Genomic DNA, 24,616 nt, shown 5'->3' on the forward strand with positions numbered 1-24,616 from the left:
TATTTAAGCAACCGGGGAATGGACCATTGGTAATCAGCTAAACGGGTCGGGTCATGTGGTACTTACAAAGAACAAAGGACTACATGCTAGCATATAAGAGGTCAAATTGAGATCATCGGGTATACTGACATGCCAAGACAACATGAAATCTACATCAGTCCATATTTATTTGATAGCTAGAGGTAATACTGGAAGAATGCTAAACAAAATTGGTAGCTTGTTATGAGGGATCCAACCAGGGGATATAGTTGCAGACTTTTGTCATCAGACAGCGTGTAGTAGATGGTATTGAAAGACCATTCATGTTATTTCGTGACAATAAATATGTCGTACTATACTCCAACAACAGGAGCTCTATGAAGTGAAACACATCGACATCAAGTTTTTGGTTGTGAAAGAAAAAATTCAGAATAAACACTTGGCTATCGAGATCATCAAAACAAGATCCATGATGCAGATCCGTTTACTAAGGGACTACCACCCAAAAGTATTTCACGAGCATACTGCCCATATGAGTGTTATTTCAGCTCAGAACATTCAGTTCGAGTGGGAGTTTGTTGTTTTACTTTTATGTTATATATATATATATATGTGTGTGTGTGTGTGTGTGTGTGTGTGTGTGTGTGTGTGTGTGTGTGTGTGTGTTTCGATTATCTATGATTATTGAGGTTTTCTACATAAATAAAATTTTTGGTTTGTTTATACTCTATTTTCTAGTATGTTATTTTATCTTACTATGGTTTAAGGAGGACCAATTGGAACTAGGCATGTGTTGAGGTCACGTAACTTGAAATTTCTATACCACACATCAACTCCATGATTCATATCGTGTTGTTGAATCGATACGTGACCATTGATGGGTAAAGTTACGATAGATTAATGATTACTTTGATCATTATATGTTGGCGTAACCGATGGACCGGATTGGTTATGAGATACATTTTGGTAATGTAATTGTTAGAACTATATGTTAAATTATTATGTGTTGTGGATTGTCAAATAATATTGCTCGTTAAAAGTTATCTAATATGATTTACGGATATTAAGCTTTAATGTATCTAATAGGTTGTGGGCCTTTAATGTTTAGACTACAACGGGCTTCTATTTCTTTGATGGGCTTAAATAGAAAGCCTACTGGGTAAATATAATGATTGCCTATAAATACGACTGGTCCTCAAGTCATACGTATCACTTGTCATTTTTCGATATCTCATCGTCAGAGTGAAACAAGAGAGAAACAAAAGGGCTCTCTAGGGTATACGTGTTGATCTAGAAGATCAACTGTCATGGATTTATATTCCGTTATTGATATATGTTTTCTTAATTATTCAACGTGATTCGGTCATGAAATCAGGTGATAGTTTTCACCCGTGATATTCAGAGCTAACACGTGATTTGCTACCTCCTTCAAAAGGATTGTATAGCAAACGAGTTTAGTTGATGAACACCATGAGTGTTAAAATGAACTCATAAACAAATCCGAGCAATTTGATAAAACTCATACTGAATCGTGTTGTAGATTGTTGTGCGCCATCAAAATTTGTGGACATCATAAAATTAAACTTAAAACCTAGATTCTTGGAGATTATTTTTGTAAAACAACATGAAATCAATAGCTATATTCTACAATGTTTCAAACCTTAAAATACAATGTATATAGAAAGATTGCACGAGATAAATACTTGTCATTGACATGCACTACCAGAAATTTGGCCTCTAACTACTGCCGAACGTCGTAGTCATTTTAAGTCGACTACAGTTTACCGACTGTCATCTATTGCACTGGAGTCTTATCTCTTTGATTATGACTCCAGTTTTTGGCCGTAGTGTATCAGTTTTATAAGACTGTAGTTAAAATATATAACTACATTTTATAGATGTAGTCTTACTAGTCTCATCTATAAATACTACATCGTTATGATGTAGTTATATATAACTCAATTACATAAGAAAAAAACACTACAGTTTTAACAAGTAGTCTTAATTGATTTAATTAGACAGACTACGGCGTTTTTGTGTCATCTATTGCACTGGAGTCTTATCTCTTTGCCTATAACTCATGTCTTTTCTGTTGAAGACTACATTGTTTAGCTGTAGTTGTTCAAGTTGAGAGTCTATAAACACTACAGCTTTAAAGAGTAGTTATAATTAATTGATTTGAACAGACTACTGTGTTTTTGTGTCATCTATTGCATTGGAGTCTTATCTATTTGCCTATGACTCCAGTCTTTTATGTTGAAGACTACATTTTTTAATTGTAGTTTATATGTATGAAATTATATTTTAACAATATAGACTCCATCTTATTTGTGTAGAGCAATTTTTTAATAAAAATATATATTTATATAAATATAAAATAAAAAACATTTATAATAAAAAATAAAAAATAAAAAAAAAATAAAAAAACAACATATAATATCGCACCGATTTTAATTATTTATAATTTAATATAGCAAATAAAAAATATTAAATACAATCTTATACCCAAATCTTAAACCAATGCCATAAAAAAAATACCAAGTCATGAATTACAATGAAAATTATACTTAAACCTATGACACTACAAAATCATTACAAGAAATAAATCATATAATGATAACAAAGTTCTTGTTTGCTACCTCAAGAGACCCGAGCGATCTGTCCAAGGCTGATCACAAGAGCCCGACACCAAGCGATCGAGGCGTGCCTGCAAACTTTGGCGCAGTTGCTATTGGACAACTTTGGATTCTTGAAGCGCTTACGAAGCTTATCATTCATTGCTTCAAGTGCTTCCAGTTTTCCGTTTCTCTCAAAATATGTGATGTGCTCATGGAGATATCTGCATATTTTATAAAGTTTGATCATCATGACTTTAATTTGTATCAGTTATACACAGTATAACAGTTTCATTTACCTGTCTTTCCTCATAATCGGACAATGTCAAAGCCTTTGCCTCAAACACAAGGACAAGATAGCATTTACCATCTTCCACCCACACATTATCCTTGTTTCTCATCAGCAGCCCATCGACAAGACTTTCCAATGAGAACCCCAGCCTGCAATAACAGTTTCAGAAAATAAAGACAAAAAAAAACATGCCGAGTCGGTGTCGTCGCTGCGTAACTCACTATGCCTCAACACGCCGAGGTTTCGCAGCCCGTGTCCGCACCGTCGCTGCGAGCTGTCGCAGCCTCAAGACATCTCGCCGAGCCGTTGACTTGTCGCTGGAACTGAACAGCCCCTATTTGCCTCGTCGCTGAACCCGAACAGCCCTCGCTGCTCGCCCGCGACTCGCCGGAACCGTCCTCGCTGCACCCCCGTACCTGCGGTACGAGCTCGGAGAGGCACGCAACACCAACAAGAGAGCATGGTTAGAAGAAAAAGAAATCATGGGGCTCAAAAATAGGACCGAAATTAGGAGGCAAATCTTATAAGATGAAAAGAATTCAAAAAGTTTCATTGTTACCATCGTCGGAGACAAAGTTTCATTGTTACGAAAGTTAAAATGCTAAAATTTCACAAGATACAAAGCTTGAGTTATGAACTGTAGTTTTTTAAAACTAATTAATCCTTGCGAGAAATGAGATCATTTAGCACGAATTTAAAATAAATTATTAAAAAGGCTAATTACCCCTCTTCTAGACATTCAAATTCGAGAGTAGCTTTGTCGGTTTCGATTTCGCATAATATATCACCCACTTCAATCTGAGACCAAAGACAATAATCAGGAGAGCTGGTTACACAACATTGCAATCTTTGCCCGTCAGTCCAAAGTATCTAAAGTTCAATCGAGTCAACAACTCTTGGTGATCTAAAGACTTAACAGCTAACCTTATCTCCTTTCTTTTTCCACTTTGCAATATTTCCTTGATTCTGCAGAATATATATCGATAGACACGTTTGCTTATTTGAATCAAAAGAAAATAAAGCTCAAAATGTCCATTATGGTATCTAGGCACCGTTTCCTTACCATTGTAGGTGATAAAGCTGGCATCCCAATTACTTGATGTGAATCTGCACTAGCAATCAACTTCCTAAATCTGAAGTTGAGTAGGACTTGACACCAATCCATGGCTGAAAATTAAGACAAGGTCAGAGAACAAAATTTGCGCATGAATGATCTTGAAACTATATATGATTTAACATACTAACCTTGTAATCTGGAATATTATCATGAACTCTACCAAGTATAGGCAAAGATGAGGGCCTGAAAATATATCCATTAATTAACTTCTAAAAGATGCGAGACAATGAGAAGGAAAAAAATAAAGTACACAAGCTGCATTAGTAAAGATGTTGGGCTACACTACTGGGAGCTTATATGGGTTCCATCGTATATGTTTTCACCGGCACCTATGTGTGCATAAAAAAATTCTGGAAAGTAAAATCAAGATGGCAAGAGATCATCAATAATAATAAATACTAAATAATATATAAAAATAAATAAATGTAACTTTCACACCATAAGCTGATCCTGAAGCAAAGATGATTTCATGCTTTTACATCTCTGATAACTGGATCCGTTATAACAAAGTGTGAGTTAATAAAGAGAATAACAACTCTAAAAGGGTTTTTTTTCGGTTCAAGATTCAAGTACACTAGAGGGTTTTTTTTTATTTATATAAAATTTATTACTTTCTTTGATGGTGAACTTGTTTATGGCATCAATGATTACAAATAGTCAATCTGAATTCAAAGCACTAGAAATTTAATACACAAACCTCGTCACTGCGTCCAGGTCACGCACAGTTAGACATGCTGCATTAAAGTTGATACAAAATAAAAACAAAAGGTTATTGTAGTAGCAAGGATGAAAATAAACCATATTTTTTTTATATCAGAAAAAGCATGAAACCATTCTCGGTAATAGCAAGTATGAAGGTGATGACTCATCCTCAATAATACAAAAAAAAAAAGATCGAGGAATTATTGACGCAACAATGTTGTGTTCGTGATCTATAAAAGTATATCCTCTGTTACAATGCTGAAAATGACAACTGAGAGTACATAAGTTCAACTATATAACTTGCAGATTTTTTGTTCTTGTGTCTAATCCAAAATCAGTCATGTGATGATTATATGTAAATATGCTACCATGAATGCTAGCTATCACTGCAGTTGCTCGACTATCCAGATTTCTTACGCGAAATCAGAGATTCAGCTTTCCATTTTATTTCCTTGGAATTATAAGATTCAGCTATACTTAAAAAAGAGAAATGAAAAAGAACTACAAAGCCAATATACATAAATGGTCAAATACGTCAGAACTTTTTATTCACTTCTCTATACCGACCATGTTAGTTAATGTATATAGATGCTCAAATTGCCTATATCGGTATCGATTCGAAGCCCCTAGAATCAGTAATCGCACACCTATTTATGGCAAACAAAGAGATCTGAAATATTTACCAAATTTTTGAGCCCCATGGAATAAACCACTATTTGTTTACCTGAAATGAAGAGGAGCACAATCCTTCACTTTAAAATCAGTTTCTAAGGTAAGAGTCAAAACCTCCCAGAGATATATCGGCATACAAAAATTACATACACACATACATTTATCACATACAAAAATTAGAGAGAAATAGAGGGAGAGAACCTGAAAGAGTGGCAAACAGTGGGCCTTATGAACGGAGGGAGAGATAGAGCTATGGCTGTACATAGTACAAACACACAAACAAATTTAATCAAATCTTATTTCTGCTCTATTTCTACAGATTTGAACTACAAATTTAATCAAATCCTATTTCTGCTCTATCAAAAAAATTTATTCTAGGTTTGACAACCAGAAAAAAAAAAACAAAAAGCTTCTTTCTAGTACAGATAATGCCTAATTCTCTCGGGCTTCCTTCTCCAGTTATTGTCGCCGTTGAGGGGCTTCATCAAAACCCGCTGATCTTTCCCCGTTTCGGAGCGAAGCAGCGACTGAAGCCTCTTCAAATGGCCGTGGCACTGCTTGTGGCCAAAAGGGTTAGCTCGGGCATCGAAGCCGTCCTCGTCCGGGCACATCACTCTTTGGTACGGCGACTGCCATTTGGCTTGCAGATACGCGAGAGACCTCCATGGCGGGAGAGGCATCGAGTTCTGCTTCAGAGAGAATCGGGCTGCCTCGGCCATCACTTGGAGGTACTGGCTCAGCCTCACCGACAAACCCACAAACACCACCGGCAGAGAATTCAGAATCCTGTCGTACGAATCGATCGCTCGGGCGTCTCGAAATGGCTTCTGAAGTCTATATCGATGAGGAAGCGATCCGAATTTCCAGCGTTGGAGTTCTTCGCCAAATTTGGGGCTTTTCACATCGTGGTGGGTTTAGCGGTGGTCGGATGAATTTAGGGGTGCTGGAATTTCTATGTTTTAGCAGTGGTGGTGGTCTGGTGAATTTGGGTTAATTTATCGGTGGTGGTTGTCTGGTGGCTGTGGTGGAGCGCATCGCGGTGGTGGAGCAGTGGTAGTGATGGTCGTGGATTTGGCGGTGGTCGTGGATTTAGAGTGGCGATTTTTAAGGGAGAGAGAGAGAGAGTCGGCGAAAAAAAATAATGGGTTTAGAGTGATGGTCGTGGGTTTAGAGTGATGGTCGTGGATTTTTAAGGTAGTGATGGTCGTGGATTTGGCGGTGGTCGTGGATTTAGAGCGGCGATTTGAAGTATGTCTCCGAGTAATATTTGAGGAAGATAGTAAAAGAGTTGTGTACGTGTGAATATTGGTGTATTTCCAATACTTAGTCATTTTTACTTTATTTTCATATTGGTGGGAATATGAAAATTTCCAATACTTAATCTAATTTGTGAGTGGGAAATTTCCCTCCCACACTCAAATAGTAAAATTTTGTTAATTTTTTATATTTTCAGTATTATAACTCCTTCTTTACTTTTGACTGTAGTGTAAATGTACCAAAATTTTGTGGGAAATTTCCCTCCATTTAAAAATGGTGAAATTTTTATCATTTTTAATTTTTTGAGTATTACCACTACTTTTTTATATTAGCTGTAGAGAAAAATAGACCATTATCTACAGCTTTATATTCGACTGGAGTCTAATATAAACCTAAAAAAAGGTTACCGTAGTCTGTATTCAAAGACTCTATTAAAAGGCTAAACTGGAGTTAAAAAAAAAAAACTGTAGTTGTATCCCATATTTCTGGTAGTGATGGAAAAAAAACTTATCTTTGGCCCCGAGAAGAAAACAATGGTGTTGGAGGACTAACGTACGTTGTCATCGAGCATCCTCTGATGTTGCACACTTTGTTTCAGTATCACATTTTATCATCAGTGGGCGGCAGGGCCGAATGCAAGTAGAGAGGGGAAGAGTATAATTTTTGTTTCTAGAGTGGGAGTATTAATTTATTTTGCCTTATCTGATAATAAATGTAATTTTGTCCAAAAAATTTAGCTATGATTTTATGACAATGTGGTGCCTTTTCAAAATTATTGTGTCATTAAGGCTACATTATATGAAATTTGATTTTTTATTTATCACATCTCAATTAGCTACTCCAAAAATTTAGGTGGGTGACATTACCTACGGAGGTCTTTTTTTTGTTTTTTTGTTTGGCGAGAGCGTGAGTTCAATCTCTAATTTTGATGAAATTATCTTGAAAGTTTAAAGATTCCCTATCATTTGTTCTTCATGTCCCATGTAATAATTCTCATACACTATTATATGACATGAAAGAAGGTGAAAATAGTATTGAAAAAGATAATATAAATTAGGTTAATCACATTTTCATTACATTTGTTTTTTGAAAAAATGGCGGCATAAAGACCCAATGTTTTCGAGTTCTCTCACTTAAGTACCCTATGTCTAAAAGTGGCGGCTAAAGTTCCCAATGTCACTAAACTCTCCCTCCGTTGCAACCCAGGACGTTAAAATGGATGTCAAATACACGTGACTAAATCTTGAGCAACTGATACAAAAATAATAACAAAAGAATTCGGCTATACAAATAAAACAAGCAAATGGAAGAGCTGGCTATCGCCGACTGTCCTCTTCATGCTCCTCAACCTCATGATCGGCACTATCGCCATTTCTTCAAGTCTCGCCAAGTCGCAGAACAACAAGCAGCAGAAAATTTCTTCACAGGCTCAAATCCATCGGCCGCCACAACGCCGTCGAGGCTTCTCCGTCGGAGACTGAGCCAGCGCCAGAGCCGGATCAAGAACAAACGAGCTTCTTCAGTTCTCCCTCGGTGCTTCACAGGCTCAAATCCATCGGCCGCTATAGCTCCGCGGCCTCTCCGCCGGAGACTGAGCCAGAGATGGAGAAGGAACAAACGAGCTTCTTCAAATCTCCCTCGGTGCTTCAGAGGCTTAAATCCATTGGCCGGTACAACACGACGGAGCCGGAGTCGGAGCCGGAGCCTGAGCCGGAGGCGAAAGACGACATCGACGCTGACGAGGAAGCCGACGAGCTACGCAGCATCGACGAGATCTACAGCCAGCTGAAGTCCGACGGTGGCGGCCACGTCATCTGGAGCAATTCCAACACCGTGCCGAACGCCGGAAGTAAGGTGAAGCCGGTGAAGCTCGCGAAGAAGATGAAGAAATCGGCGGGCGCAAAGTCGGCGTTCGCGCACTTCGAGGAGGTGGAGACGGTTGAGGCGCGGCGTCCGGCGACGGTGAGAGAAGTTAGGACTCCGGCGAAGGACCAGGACGACGACGAAGAAGTTGACTCGAAGGCCGACGCCCGTACAATGGAGATCGTCTCCATGGTCTTGGGCGGGAAAGTGAACAAAGGGCTGGTCTCGCTCATCGACCGCGCCGGGGCCCGCGCGGTGGGGCTCTCCGGCGTGGACGGCCGCCTCATCACCGCCCCTCCCCTCGCCAACGCCCTGGGATTAATATTTCTGTTCAAATATTTCTTCTATTATACTGTATAATATTTCTTCTATTATACTGTAATAGATATTGGCCATCCATTTTAGTTGACATCCATTTTAACGCCCTGGGTTGTAACGGAGGGAGAGTTTAGTGACATTGGGAACTTTAGCCGCCACTTTTAGACATTGGGTACTTAAGTGGGAGAACCCGAAAACATTGGGTCTTTATGCCGCCATTTTTTTTTTTTTTTTTGTCTTTTTAGACCAACTAGAGAATTGAGTCATTTTAAATAAATGGCAATTTCATGAGCAATCCCATCCTCTATCTATCGAGCGAATGATCTCTGCCTTAAAAGTCAACTAGCTAGCCTCAATAAATAAAAAGGTACAAGGGTGCTCTTTCTATATTTACACGACATGCTAAGAAAGGATAAAGAAAAAGAAGGCTCACAGGTTAAGGATATGAAGCCTCCATTTCCTTGTTGCTTCTTTTTCGTCATCATCTTTTCACTTCTGAAATATTCTGCTGCTCAAAACGCAACAACAGATCCTTCAGAAGGTAATTCATTGGTTCTGTTCTATCAACATGATACGTACAAGCTCTACCCAAAAAAAAAAAAAAATTAATGTTTTATTAATGCTCATCAAGTAGCTTTATTTTCGTTTCTGCCTCCCAAATTGGATTCCCTGTATTTTTTGTTTGAAGCGTTTTCTTTTTATCAAAGAGAGAAGACTACAGACTCTTAAGTTTCGGGACATACATACAAATGACTTTCTTCCTCGCAATAATTTAAACCTTTTGTGTTCAGTGTACGGCTTCTCTGTTTATTCTTCCTATTTTTAGCAAACGCATGTGATATCCATAGCCGATATATATGTTGTGCTTCATTTCTTGAGTTTGATTTCCATGAAACTGGCCGACATTCATTCATCACAATACAATATAAAAAATATAAAGGTAAATGATAGCTGATAATTTATTTTATAATATGCCTTAGTAACGTATGTGTTCATGTGTGCACTATATGTTTATTTGGTATTAGTGGGAATGCGACATTGTTGGTAATATCATATATACACAAGATCACTTTCCGATAGGAAAAATAGAAGTTATTGTCGAGTGTGTGTGTGTATATATAATTCGTATTTGGTGTGATTTCTAATCACAATGCATTGACTTCAAATGAAAGATGTTAATAGTCTTTGTGATATAATATTTTTTTGGAAGAATTCGTTGCCAATCCGCACGTACGGTGGCTTGTTCCATTGATAGAAATATATGTCTTGGTCAACTTTTAATTATACTTATATAGGAGTCTATTTTGAGTGGTTAGTAGTGTTCTTTCTCTTTCAAAAGTTGACAATCCACCTACCCTCAACCAATTTTCAAATTCTAAAGCTCAATTTTTCTCCTATATATTTTTAAAAACAATTAAATTGACTCTTCTGTCACGAAATGAAAAATATAGCTCTTGAACAAGTCGTCCTTTTGCAATAGGTATTTAATTTACCATCACGAGTGACGTCTTTACCTGTTACATGCCATAGCTATATAAACTTAAATTATATCACCGCAAAGGACCAAGCTAATAATCTTCTTTTTGAGCAGTCGTCTTAAGTTATATAGAATCTTTGAGCAAAAAAAAAATATATATATATATATATATATATAATCCAATGAGTTATATATCTTTAATTTTTACACCCTTAAAGTTGGAATCTCCCCTCAAGTTGACCAAAGAGTGCACAACTTAGGTGAATGTTCTCATTAGTGTTTGAAAATTTCTTAACATTTTATTAATTGAAAAACTAAAATATTTTGAAGATATTTGCAAAAAATTTGGATTTCAATCATTACTAAACAGATAGCTTATTTAGACTCTTTATGTTAAGATTATATATAGCATTATTATCTAAAAATTGAGAAAATAACTCAACATAAGACAAGACGCATACGCCATATTATAAGTTAGACATGAGTTGAGTTATGATTTCAGTCGTATTTGAATAATTAAGCTATAATTTTAACTGAGGGCAATCATTTGGCTATTTCATATAATTTTGTTTGATTATAATTATGTTTTCAAGAAAATAACTGACCAACTTTATTAGTATTCTAAACTTAAAAATGATTTTTTGTTTTTTATTTTTTTAGATTTCTTACACACTCTTATAATTCGTGGTATTGTAAATAAAAATGAAGTTTGTTAATTATGTATAAAAAAAATTATAAATATGTCTTTTTCTCAATTTTAATAAATATGGAGGAATATATATATATATATATATATATATATATATATATATATATATATATATATATATTAACCCAATATATGCACGAAGCCAAATGAAGCTGGGCTATAACAGTCCTCACTTTTCTTAATTTATTTTTTATTTTTTTTCGCCCTAACAATTTATAAATCAGCCCTTCCTAATGTATTTTGCATATTAGCCCCTCTAGTTTATAAATCAGCCCTACCGTATTTTTGTTTTAGAGAATTGGCTCATTAACTTCTTTTTTTTTTTTTTTTTTTTTTGCAAACAAATCTAAAAATGGTAAATATTTATTAATATTTGGAGGTAAAACATGTGCTAATCTTGTGGCCTAACAAACTTTTCCTGTATTTCTAGGAGATTAGACTTGGTTAGTTAGTCAACTTTAAGAAATCAAGGAGTTGAGCCAAACTTGCCATCGTGATATAGGATTCTTGGAATAATATATGCATTTTTACTATTGCTATTATTACTTCGTCGTATGAGTAACTATATTATGAAACTACTCCACATAATTGCTGAGATATTTTAACATAATATATATAGCTTTTTTTTTAAAAAAAAAAAAAAAAAACGCTTTTAGATTCAGTTTTTGGAAAAAAACTGTTTTTTTTTTAACTGACAAGTGTTTGGTAAGTTGTTTATAAAACAGTTATTGCTGATAACAAAAGCTGATTTTGCGTTTGGCGTAAAATAAATATATTATAGTAACGCTTTTTCTAAAAGCTAAGATTCTTAGCTTTTGTGACTCATGTACAATTTTTAAAATCGTTTTTGAATTTTTTTATAAAAACTGTTTTACCAAACAGTAAAATTGCAGTTTGGTTTTTGGTAACAGCAAAAACAGACTTAAAAAAGCTATGTCAAACACGTCCATTACCCATTCTCTTTGTAATTACGATATTAAAATAAAAGAATGTTTACTTTTGACAGTGAGTGCATTAAGATCAATATTCAAAGAGTGGAACGCAGAAGCGGTGAAGTCATTGTGGAACATTAGTGGAGAGCCGTGCAGTGGATCTGCCATTGATGGCTCTGAGTTTGAGCGCTCTGAGAACAATCCTGCCATCGCTTGTGATTGTTCCTTTGACAACTTCACCACTTGCCACATCACCAAATTGTACGTACTTATTGCTTTCTCACATGCATGCATGCACGACACACACGCATATATATATATATATATATATATATATATATATATATATATATATTTGAGCATCTTATGATCTATCTGAATGCAATTAAAAAAGTTACATAACATTAAGTATTATCATCTAATGTTAGTTGTTTGTTTTTTTCCAGGAGGGTATTTGGCTTGAACAAAAGAGGAGTATTTCCACAAGAAATAACCAAATTAAAATTCCTCACTTTCATGTATAGCATTATTTCTTCTCGTTATTTTTTTAATAGTATATATTTATATTTTTGATCTTTGAAACGAGAAGGATAACTTCAACTTTTTGTCAATTATTATTATTATTTTTTTTTTTTTGGCAGCAAGATAGACCAGAACTTCTTTACTGGCCCTTTGCCTTCATTTATTGGTAATATGTCAGCGCTTCAGCTATTGTAAGTAGTAATTAATATATTAATTACCTTTCAAAATATAATAATTATAATATTTTATTAAATCAGTAAGCAGTGGTACAATAGCTCACATTTCGATCTCTTAAAAAAAGAGGAGTTACACAGCTCATTCAAATAATCTCCTACGTTAAAATTATAGTCAAACTATTTAAAAACTAAAAAAGTATTCAAAACTAAAACACGACGCATGCGTTATATAATGGAGATATAGACATACGTTGGGCTATTTCTTTAATTATTTAAATAATTTAGCTATAATTTTAACAGAGAATAACTATTTAGCTATTTGATATAGTTTTTTTTAAATAACCCAAATTTTATTTTATTAAAATATAACTCATCAGAGACCGAAATAAATTAATTAATTAAAAAGTAAATTAAATTTACTCTTTAATTAATTAATTTATTGCGGACTTAGTAGATTATTTTTTTAATAAAATAAACTTCGACAAAGATCTTAAAAATAATCAGGAAAATGACTTATTATAACAAATTCTTGTAACTAAAAATTATAATTATAATTCTAATTATTCCCTTTGGGAGTATATAATACTAGTTATAAGATAGCACAAAACTTACATTTGTTACTTATAGAGAAAATCACACAATTATTATCTTATTTAATTTTATAACGTACTTCGAATTATAATTTTATTTAGGGATTGAATCATGTCTACATTATACTCAAATTTAAAAATTATATATATATATATATATATATATATATATATATCAAACTTATAAGAACGACTATTCAGTGGATGATAATAAGGTCATTTAATATGTATTTTCTTTTAGGTCTATTGCTCATAATATGTTCTCTGGACCCATTCCAAAGGAGCTTGGAAACCTTAAGGACCTCAATCTGCTGTAAGCCATGACATTACAATTCATTAATTTAGACGATATGATAGACTGATCTCATCTTTGACCTGTCTTGAAGTAATACAACACTTAGACGTTATATCTTATATGTATGTATATTATATATAGGGACAATTAAACTAGTAACTCAATAATTTACCAAACTTTTAAAAATAGTCAAAATTTCATTTTATAAAAAATATATCTCAACAGGCCAAAGTAAATTAATTAAATAGTTAAGTTTGTGAAAGTATTATGGAATTACAGCTCAAAACCAATTGGTAATGAGAAGAGTAACTCATGACATTTATAAGTTCTTATTAGTTCTCATTCACTTTAAATGTGAGATTCCTAACAAAGTTAATTTAATTTACTTCGAAAAATAGACCATCAGACCAAAGTTAATTAAATTAACCTAATTAGTTAATTAATTTATTTCGGTCTACTTTGCTATTTTTTTAATAAATGAAACTTTGTCTAGAATTATAAACGAAACTAAAAAATTGACTAGTTGCAACAAATTCTTCATAATATATATATATATATATATATATATATATATATATATATATATATATATATATATATATATATACTCGCGCGCGCAGCAGTTTTTTTTGTAATTATATTATTTGATGTGGCAGCTCAATTTCATCAAATAGCTTCTCTGGAACTCTGCCACCAGAACTTGGTAATTTAGTCAAGCTGGAGCAAGTGTAAGTTATGCCACTTAGTATATTTATTGCATATTTGTTAATTTACAACAAGATACCACTAAAATAGCTTGTCAAAAACATATTAAGTCACGCTCAATTTTTTGTATTCGTCTCCTACTGCCAAAACATATACTTTTAAATGTCCAAAGAATGATTATTTTTTTTAATATTGTTTCCTATATTGCTTCCATAATTTTGCATTACCAAACTAACTAGAAACGTGATTTGCCTTTGTTTTTATGGGCAGGTACATGAATAGTTGTGGACTTAGGGGTGGAATTCCCTCCACATTTGCCAACTTTCAAAACATGAGAACCTGGTCAAACACACTTTCTTCTACGTGTTATTAAAAAAAAGGCCTACAAAATTACCTTATAAAAATACACACACTTGGTGAATTTTCAGGCGGTCATCGGATAATCAATTTACGGGCAAGATTCCTGGTTTTATTGGGAATTGGACAAAGCTGACTTCTCTGTAAGATCAACTTTACTGAAATTGTGTTCATGCGTTTTATTATGTTGTTACAAAGGAGGTCCATATTAAGAAACCTCAAATTAATTAAAAAGGTTTTATACAGAAGATTTCAAGGGAACAATTTTGAAGGTCCAATACCATCAAGTCTTTCTCAACTCACATCATTGAAATCTCTGTGAGTAACGAGTGTTATCCAAATTCGTCAAAATTTAGCTTCAAACACTCAACGTATCTGTATGTCTTTTATGCAGCCGAATAAGTGATATTTACAATGGAAGCTCTTCTCTTGATTTCATACAGAATATGAAGAACTTGACCGATTTGTGAGTTGCTAAATAATTTTTCTTTATTTTTTTGTTGTTTTGTTTTGGGAAGTGTGATGATCATAAACCATTTGTTATTGTCTTCCAACAGAACTCTAAGAAACGCATTGATATCAGGAAGCATTCCAACTTATATCAGGGAACTCACTAGTCTAGAAACGCTGTACGTACGCCCAAAATAAAATAAAAAATAAATAAAACTCGTCCTAATTTCATTTTATCTCTATATAATTTACAGTCTCTTATTTTCATAACTATGATTGCAGAGATCTGAGTTTCAATAACTTAGCAGGGCAATTACCATCTTCACTGTTTACGTTGAGCTCTCTCGCATCCTTGTAAGTGTTTCCGTTTAATTATCTTCCCATTTCCTTGTCCTTGAAGAATTTTTTTTTTTTCTTTATGTTATTTGGATTTGAGGGAAAGTAATTTAATTTCCTTCGGAAAAAATGAGTGGAAAACTAAAATATAAGAAAATTTTTCCAGTAGGAACTATAGGTGTGTCTCAATTATGTTCCTTCCAAACACAAAATTTTCTGAGATTTTCCTTTCAATTTTCACTTTCCTGCAAATGTTCATTTTCCATCATAAAATACGTGTTTAAAAAATAATGAATTATAATTGATTAACAGCTCCAAAATCTATCGAATTTTAAGTTTCAATATGTGTGCTATGCCTTCAAATTCCAAGGTTTCTTGGAAACAACAGCTTTCACGGAAACCTTCCAACCCAAAAGAGTGATAAGCTTCAGACCATGTAAGTCACAACATTGCGTTGAACATAGAAATGGAAACAATTGCCAAAAAAAACCTAGAAATTGAACAAATGAAAAATAGTAATGCCTTTACACTCACTATGCAGAGACTTGTCTTACAACTTTTTGTCCGGAAGTTTCCCTTCATGGGTTTCCTCAGCATCGCAACTGTATGTCTTTATTCACCCTTGTGTTCTCTCGAAGCTTGTATTACACGTTACTCATAATCATAGAGATAGGCTTGTGTGACGAAAGCGAAACATGTGCAGGAACTTAGTGGCCAACAACTTCACATTTGGCGCCACTAACACAACGTGAGTTTCAAAATCAAAGAATTAAAACTACATGATCTATCTGAATAACACCGACTCTTCACTTAAATGCCTCGCAGAGACTCTCGTGGATTAGACTGTCTTCAAAGAAACTTCCCGTGCAACAGAAACACCCCACGATGTAAGTCGATCTCTTCTTCAAACGTTGCAGTACTCAGGCTGTTTGGAATTCGTATATTACAATGGAAAAATAATTAGATTGAAGGAAATTTTTAGCAAAATTAACATTCTCTACTGCGTTTCAAAGTCAAGCAAAGAAAAGAGATAATGCATATGGGCCTTATTCTCAAAGTTAATTGAAACAATAAGATACAATTAGTTATCATTTTCTTTCCATTGTAAAATTCAGATGCAAATTTCTCAATTAAGTGCGGAGGGAGAGAGATGATAGGAAGTAACGGCATAGTGTACGAGGCAGAGAACTCAAGTCTTGGGCCGGCAACGTTCCACGTGACCGGCACCAAGAAATGGGCGGTCAGCAACGTCGGGATGTTCAACGAAAGACTAGGGCCAAGCTATGTCCAAAATACCCTTGCCCAAGCCCTTGGCACCAACTCACCCGAGCTCTTTCAAACCTCCAGAATGTCCCCCGGCTCGCTCAGGTACTACGGCCTCGGACTTGAGAACGGAGCGTACACAGTGACATTACAGTTCTCCGAGACCGGTTACGAGGACCCAAGCTCGCAAGTCTGGCAGAGCATAGGAAGGCGAGTGTTCAACATCTATATGCAGGTGATTGTTACCTATATATTTAGCCATTTTTAGTTATGGAATCAAACTAGTATTTTTAATCATGCGTTTTTGTTATTAATTTAGGATTTTGATTGGACAATTAGGGTTAATTATCTTATTGTCCCTAGACCTTATAACGTAATCGCTCTCAAAACGAGAAGAGGTTAGGTTCCGGTGGAGCTTTGCGTTCTAAGTATTCTTGTTAAGGACAACTAAGCCCAATGATTCCTCCCAGCACGAGATCGAAATCCCAAGTTCATAGCAATTTGGTATCGGAGCCACTCCTGTTGACGACTCAAACGAAGGAAAACTAATGAAGATGAAGAGCGTTTCTGGTGGGATTTAACAGTGAGGTTGAAGCTCATTTCTCATCTATGGACCAACGAGATGAGGAGCTAAGGGGCGCTGTGAGCCCGACAAGGCTAGCGGCGGGCGAAACGATCAGCAGAGACGAGCTGGGATCATCATGTGCCCCATTAGACTAGCTGACTGGGGAAACTTCCGGTTTGAGGTGCATTGAGATTACTGCTGCAGAGACGAGCTCGATGATCATTTGGGCGAAGATGTGTGGAACGGACCAACATGCTGAGACTATGACCGGGGAAGGATAGGCTTCCGAGGAATGTGGAAAGACCCGGTAGAGAGACGACAGACCTGAGGTGATACCATGGGAGCAAGAGGAAAAAAAGGGACGTCCCTCGATTCTGGAAGATGGATTTTCCGTCTTATGATGGAAAATGGGACTTGATCAGGCTGCACCAATGTGCGGAATATTTTTAGAATCAACGGACGCATGTCGAATCTAAACTGTGCCTCGCACCTTTTAGCTTGACTAGGCGAGCTCAACATACGCTCCGACACAAGGTCAGCGTAGAACTCTGACAAACTATTGTGATTAGTTTGTGTTCTTGTTGGGCTGTACCTCTTTCTTCCTGTGGAAATCGAGGTGTGACACTTTTTTGCCGATTTGTTTCCAACACTTGTCCTCAAACGGAGGTGCAGTGACCAGTTGATTTTGACATGAGATGAAACCTCGTTCGACAATACGAGCAGGCACCTTTGGAGTTTTGCCACAACATGCAGATAGGCCAAACGAATTAATGTCGAAGAACAATTCAAGAGGAGGACCAACGGCACCACGGAAACCTGGGCGTCGAAAAGCTGTTATGGAGAAGCTCATGAGTCACGAAAAGCTGTGATTTTAGAAACTGTTCTTGGCTTTCAATTTTGCTGGCTCCTATCAGTGACAAACTTGTGGTTTTTTAGCAAAAGAATGATACTAGAACACAACAAAACAGTTAAATAATGATCACAATGAACTAGCTACTCGATAAACACAACTTGATATTGCGGTTTAATTGATACGGCTTCTTTGGTTTTGAAGGGGCGTCTTGAGAGGAAGGACTTTGACATAGCAAAGGAGGCTGGTGGGGTCCAGAGGGCGATAGCTCGGAGGTTCAACGTGACGGTGTCGGAGAACTATCTCGAAGTTCATCTCTTCTGGGCCGGCAAAGGCACGTGTTGTGTGCCCGTCCAGGGCTATTATGGCCCCTTGATAGCCACACTCCATGCTGTTTCAGGTAATCCATTAACAAAGAGCAATTTCATTATAAATGTGTAATAATAAATCAAATTCTCAGAGTTGCCTAAATTCTAAAACTCTGCGCGGTTTTTTCCAAATTACTCTTAGAAACATTGTTGTATAATAAATCCTGATGGCACCGCAGGGCACCTCAAGCAACTTTTTTTTTTCAAAGAGTATTGTGCGGTACCGTGCGGTACAATAAGAAAATTTATTAGTTTTAACGGTAATTTAGTAAAAATGTGCGTAGTTTTAAAATTTGTACTGAATTTGGCTTTAAAATGAAATTTCTCATTAGCATTTATATTCCCATATTTTGGTCATATTTTTTTTCTTCTTCACATTGTTGTGATTCATGTCTCAGACTTTCCACCTACTGTTTCTGGGATTCCGCCGAGCACTAGAGGAGATGATAAGAAGGCACGAACAGGGTTGATCGTCGGGGTCGCAGTTCCTATTGCGGTTGTGTTCCTGATATTGGTCTCACTTGCAGCGTTTTATATGCGAAGAAAATCCGACGGTGATGAGGATGAGGAAGGTATGGAAATGCATGTGTTACTAAATTTCTGTTGAATTGCTTGACTTTCCTAAAATGACATGTAAAAACACTTCTGTTTATGCTTTTGTGAAATGCATAGAGATTCTCGAGTTAGACTCTCGGGTTGCTACGTTCAGTTACGCGGAACTAATAGCCGCCACTGATGATTTTAATCCTTCAAATAAGCTTGGAGAAGGCGGCTTCGGTTCAGTTTACAAGGTAAAGTGACTCGATGAAGATAATATATATTTCAATTCAAGTCCAAGCTGATCATTTTGTTTTCACTTTTGTAGGGAAAGGTTGCCGATGGTAGAGACGTGGCTGTCAAGAAACTTTCGAAAAGTTCCAATCAAGGAAAGAATCAATTTGTCAACGAGATCGCCGCAATATCTGCTGTGAGGCATCGCAACCTTGTGAGATTGTATGGTTGCTGTATCGAAGGAAATAGACGCGCTCTCGTTTACGAGTATCTCGAAAACAGAAGCCTTGATAAAGCACTCTTCGGTATCTTTTTTTTTTTTTTTTTTTTTTTGAAGTTTTTTCAAATTTCCGTCTCTGCTCTACTTTCTTTGTCGTGATGCTTTGTAACAACATTCATTCAGGTAACAGCAATTTGCGCTTAGACTGGCCTACTCGGTTCAACATATGCTCGGAGACAGCTAAAGTACTCTCTTACCTTCATGAAGAAATAAGTCCGAGGATCGTGCACCGAGACGTTAAAGCCAGCAATATTTTGCTCGACGCGTCGCTTGGTGCCAAGATATCAGATTTCGGATTGGCAAAACTCTATGATACCGACAAAACCCACATAAGTACCAGAGTCGCCGGCACAATGTGAGCAATAAAAAAAAAACAATCGATGCTTGAATAGGGACAATAATGATAACAATTTCAAAATAAACTACGTGACACTGGCTCATGCAGCGGCTATTTGGCACCAGAGTATGCGATGCGAGGACACCTCACGGAAAAAGTCGACGTCTTTAGCTTCGGTGTCGTCGCTTTAGAGATTATCAGCGGGAGACCAAATTCCAACGACAGCCTGGAAGATGAAAAGGCTTATCTTCTCGAATGGGTACTAAACGGAACATTAAATAGAACAAGAGAACGAGCACAACATTAAAGTACTTCATCGATCTCGGACTGTTTTGCAGGCTTGGAACTTGCACGAAAAGAGCAAAAGTCTTGAGTTGGTTGATCCGACTCTGACCAGCTTCGACGAACACGAGGCCTCGAGAGTGATCAAAGTGGCTCTTCTGTGCACTCAAGCTGCACCGATGGCCAGGCCTCCTATGTCACGGGTCGTGGCAATGCTCGCGGGTGATGCAGAGATCAGATGTGTTGTATCAAAGCCGAGCTATTTGACAGACTTAGATTTTAAGGACGTGACGAGCTGTTTCTCCACTGAGAATCTCGACACTCATTCAATTGCATCAAATATCGAAGACAAGAACGATAAACCCAATGAAGCGGATGAAAGCATGATAATAAGTCTTGGCTCGGGGGTCCTTCCGTTGTTGCCTTCTCCTGAACACGTGTCCGATTCAATGATATGTGAAGTACTCGGAGCTGGGAGATGAGAAGTGACATCTGGCGATCATATCCTTTTTGGTTTTGTTTCTTGAATCTCGAATATAGAAAGATACTCTATGAACAATGGAAACACAGATCCTCAAGACTCACACGGTTGATGTAATCATTTACTGGTTGGATGCCCTAGTTCAGTCAATAACTTCAACGTTGATTTCTAAAATACGAGAAGTTATAGAAAATGACCATTTCAAGCTAATAAAAAATTTGATTTTTTTATTGAAAAAAAAAAAAAACAAACAAACAAAACAAAAAAAAAACCTAATCGAAAATTGTAAATATCAGCGTTTTTATAAACTCAATACATAAACCCATTTCAGAACTCATTACTGATAAATAATAGTAGTAGTAATAATTTTATTATTAATATCTAACTAAAGTACTGTTATTAAACTTGTAAAGAGCAATCAAAATTACTAAAACTTACAGATCCTGAGACATTATTTGAGTTCACAAATACGAGCGCAAAAAAAATAAAAAAATTCCATGGAACACCAACTGCTTTTAGTCGTGCTTTAGTAGCGTAATCGAAGTTCGATTAGATGATTTCTACCACAGACATCTGACAGGTATCAATCTAATATCGACTTCAACGTTGTCTAACCCTGTCAAAATTCGCCGTTTTGTTTGTTAAGTTTTTCTTTCTTTCTTTTTTTTGACAAAGCGTAGTTTTTACATAGAAATCTATGTAGCTTAAGTCTAACATTTTATATCTACACAAGTAAATGATTTCCTCTTTTATGGCCAACCAAACATGCACAGTGTGTAAAATAGTTATTAACCATTGCTGTTAAGGATGCGTAACACTAGCGTTTCCAAAATTATTGTAAAAAAATTATAACACTATCTTTATCCATATTAAGAAGACACAAAATTTGCTGGCAAGCATCAATGCATGAACATCGCGTAGATTTCCGCATATGAAACTAGTCTTAGTATATAACCTCAGCCATAACTAACCAGCCAAAATATTGTGACTCTTTACAAACGTATTCAAGTTATTTTGACACTATCCACAAGAACACTGTCACCATTGGCTAACAAACAATGACAGCCTATCATAGACCACAGACGAAAGAGAGCACGAAAACTTCACCAGTAGCGCCGGGCTGTCTGCTTACTTGCTCAACCAGTAGATAAACATAAGGAACGTGCACACTGACGCAATTAGGGAAAGAATGATTGTATCCATTGACTTTTTCCTCTTTATCGCCGAAAGGATATGGTTTACCTGCATAGTATATAAAGGGCAGTAACACTGATTGGGACCTGTACCCTGACGAGCTAAATAGTTTGACAATGAAAGGAATTCTATGCTTTTGTCAAGAAGCTTCTTGAATATACTTCACCCTGGCTAGAGATATATCCCCGGTCTGGGCCTTAAAAATTACTGTCATGTTGTTTTATCAACTTCCACTCTATTCTAAGCAATTAGGAACTTGAAATTTCATTTTAGGAAATATGAGTAACCGAGTAAGTTCAATGTTATTTTGGGAATAAAATAAAAAAGCATATTAAAAAAAATAAAAAAATAAAAATAAAATAAATTATATACCGTTGGAAGGCGGCTGCCTACGTTGCTGAGCTTGAAATTGATGCCACCAAAAGTTGATCGTTGAAGGACAAGAGAACCAAGCGTTGCTTGGGCTTGTGAAATAACAGAATCCATCTGCAAACATTTGCAATTGAGCAACTCAAAAGCAGGCCAAACTGGAATTTGACAATTCTCCGTCTACAAAGGATTCGGTGACCGCTCGAGTACGATAGATTTTGAAACAAAAATGTTTCTAATTTTTTGTATTTAGTAAGCTGGTCACTCATAATTCATTACTAGAGAAATTAAAAAAAAATGTTAAAAAACAATTAATGGCAAAAGGCATAAAAAGTTATTAAAAATAGGATCCTTTGAACCTAGTATCAATTGGTGAATAAGCTAACATCATATGGATTCTGAGCCTAAGCTAGTGATAAGTATCCATGTGGTAACAAGATAAGAATACAAATATATTTACAATTTGATTTTAACAGTAACCATCCAACATTTGTCCCTTAGGCCTCCGAGATAGGATGCCATTGTTCAGTTAAAACTTAAAAGTGGGATAAAAGCACCACCAGTAAAAGGTATAAAAGATTTCAGATTGGTTTTACGTAAAAATTCATCCTTTATCCCTGCAAATACTCTTGCAGGAAAAAGTGCAAATAGACTTTTACTTGATGCCTCAACCACAATAAAAAATAAATTATCGTAATACAGCGGCAAAAATATAATTTTCAGCTCTGCTCCTTTTTTTTAACATACCTGTCCAGCACTACGGCTAATAGTTGCATTCTCTTTAAGTAGAACTTGCTCGGCAGAACCGCCACCCTCTTCTACGTCTAATCTTGTGCGATCAAACTCTCTGAAATCCTCAAGGAGTGAAGCGTGTTCTGTTTTTGCTCTAAGGCTCGAGCGGAGACGATAAAACTCCTGCACTTCGATGTTGTATGAGAACAGCTTAATATGTGGAATTTAACTGAAATAACAAATATAACCAGCCTATAGCATAAAATCAGAACTACGTCTCTTCTTCTTGATACATTAAGTTTATATATAACATAACAACAACGGCAACATTGAGGATATTACGTGGGTAAATTCAGTTCAAACTAGTACGTAGAGAAACATTCTAACTTAACCAAAACAAGGTTCTAAAACAAAGTACCTGAGTGATATCTTGAAGAATTTCTTGATGCCTAGTCAAGGTATGAGAAACCATTTCTGATCCACCAGATGAAACCCAAGCCTGCATCTGGGAGTTTACTTGTTGAAGGTGCTTCAATAATCGGTCTATCCCAGATTCAACACCATTCTCTGACGAGTCGAGTTTTGCAGAATCCTTTGATGAAACCAATTTACGATAAGAATTCATAAGATCGTCCAACTCAGCTTCGAGTTTCCTTGCCTAAAATAAGAGGGCGTGAGGAGGGGAATAATTAAATCACCATAGGTAAAACAATTAAAAGATTATAAGAGTCTTGAAAATATTCCAATATGTTCTACATCCATCTACAATTATCGAACTTGCACGTGATCAAACCCATTAGACTAACTCATCCAAAAAAGAACACAAGTAACCTTTGATGATGTTCCACAACCCATAAACACTTTCTAATTACATCGCCGTCGGATCAAACAATATATACCTTATTCTTCCAACTCTACGCAGATAAAGCCAAACGATGTGTAGCCTCATATTTCAGTTAATCAATACTACCGACAATAACCCCTTCAATAACATTATTCTGGTTTTTTTTTTTGTCACACTCCAGATCAATCAGACGGGCATGTAAAATCCTGCAACTTTGACGATTTTATGAACACGATTTAAGCTATGGCTTATAAATGTCGGAGGACGATTCAATCCCATAGATCAATTCGAAAACCTAACCAAAGAGAACTTCCCAACTTGCCTTATCTTCTCAAATTGACCATTGACCCAAAGAAAATGCAAAAAACATAAAATGACCTGTTTGCGAAGAGCGTCCCATGAGGTTGTAACTTCCATGGCGGTCAAGAAGAAGGAAAATTATGAAAAGACAGAGTTAAATTGATTGTTCTTCCTCTCCGGGAAATTGAGGAGTTGTTTGGCGACAGAGACGGTCGGTCCGATCTAACGCCCAATTCCGTTTACTTGGCTTTTACACTTTCTTCTTTTTTTATTTTTTTTATTTTTCTTTTCTGCGGACCAGAATTTCTATTGCCGACTAAGACATGTCGTTTATCACGGGCCTCGCACGACCAGAATTACTTAGCAGGAGTATTCTGGCTAATAAATTTACAAAGTTGTAAAATGTATATATTATTTATTTCGGTTGACTCAAAATTTATCTTTAGCTAGTTCAAATTAAAATTTTCTTCACATAAAAATATCAAGAAAATCTATATTTAAAGCTTAATTTTTGTTGATGTCGATTTCGGGATCGTCAACAATCACAAATAATTATACGATATATATTTGTCTTATTTAATAATAGGTCTCAAAAGACTTCGTATAAAAAACAAAA

At 35.9% G+C, this 24,616-nt stretch overlaps 2 protein-coding genes and 1 pseudogene across 2 annotated transcripts; 2 read left to right on the plus strand and 1 right to left on the minus strand.

Annotated features, from left to right (window-relative positions):
• The first annotated feature begins 5,078 nt into the window (after positions 1–5,078).
• Positions 5,079–8,857, plus strand: LOC149384966 (uncharacterized; annotated as a pseudogene).
• A 356-nt stretch (positions 8,858–9,213) lies between these two features.
• Positions 9,214–20,701, plus strand: LOC149384967 (putative LRR receptor-like serine/threonine-protein kinase At1g56140). Its single transcript, XM_089625700.1, has 24 exons — positions 9,214–9,356; positions 12,008–12,194; positions 12,380–12,451; positions 12,575–12,646; positions 13,463–13,534; positions 14,173–14,244; positions 14,492–14,563; positions 14,650–14,721; positions 14,825–14,896; positions 14,973–15,044; positions 15,136–15,207; positions 15,311–15,382; positions 15,735–15,800; positions 15,906–15,968; positions 16,068–16,112; positions 16,190–16,251; positions 16,480–16,862; positions 18,247–18,442; positions 18,809–18,982; positions 19,083–19,201; positions 19,276–19,486; positions 19,585–19,816; positions 19,907–20,057; positions 20,137–20,701. Exons 1-24 carry the CDS (start codon positions 9,215–9,217, stop codon positions 20,560–20,562), a joined length of 3,177 nt encoding a protein of 1,058 aa, XP_089481826.1. The 5' UTR covers position 9,214; the 3' UTR covers positions 20,563–20,701.
• Positions 20,702–21,369: 668 nt separating this feature from the next.
• GOS11 (golgi snare 11) lies at positions 21,370–24,306 on the minus strand. Its single transcript, XM_089625699.1, has 5 exons — positions 24,079–24,306; positions 23,275–23,514; positions 22,872–23,039; positions 22,128–22,241; positions 21,370–21,803 (listed from the first exon to the last, which is right to left on the minus strand). Exons 1-5 carry the CDS (start codon positions 24,115–24,117, stop codon positions 21,690–21,692), a joined length of 675 nt encoding a protein of 224 aa, XP_089481825.1. The 5' UTR covers positions 24,118–24,306; the 3' UTR covers positions 21,370–21,689.
• Positions 24,307–24,616: the final 310 nt, after the last annotated feature.

Source organism: Urtica dioica, chromosome 9 (genome assembly GCF_054948205.1).
Source record: "Urtica dioica subsp. dioica isolate 48M chromosome 9, U.dioica_male_clone48M_v1_H2, whole genome shotgun sequence".
NCBI classification, from domain to species: domain Eukaryota; kingdom Viridiplantae; phylum Streptophyta; class Magnoliopsida; order Rosales; family Urticaceae; genus Urtica; species Urtica dioica.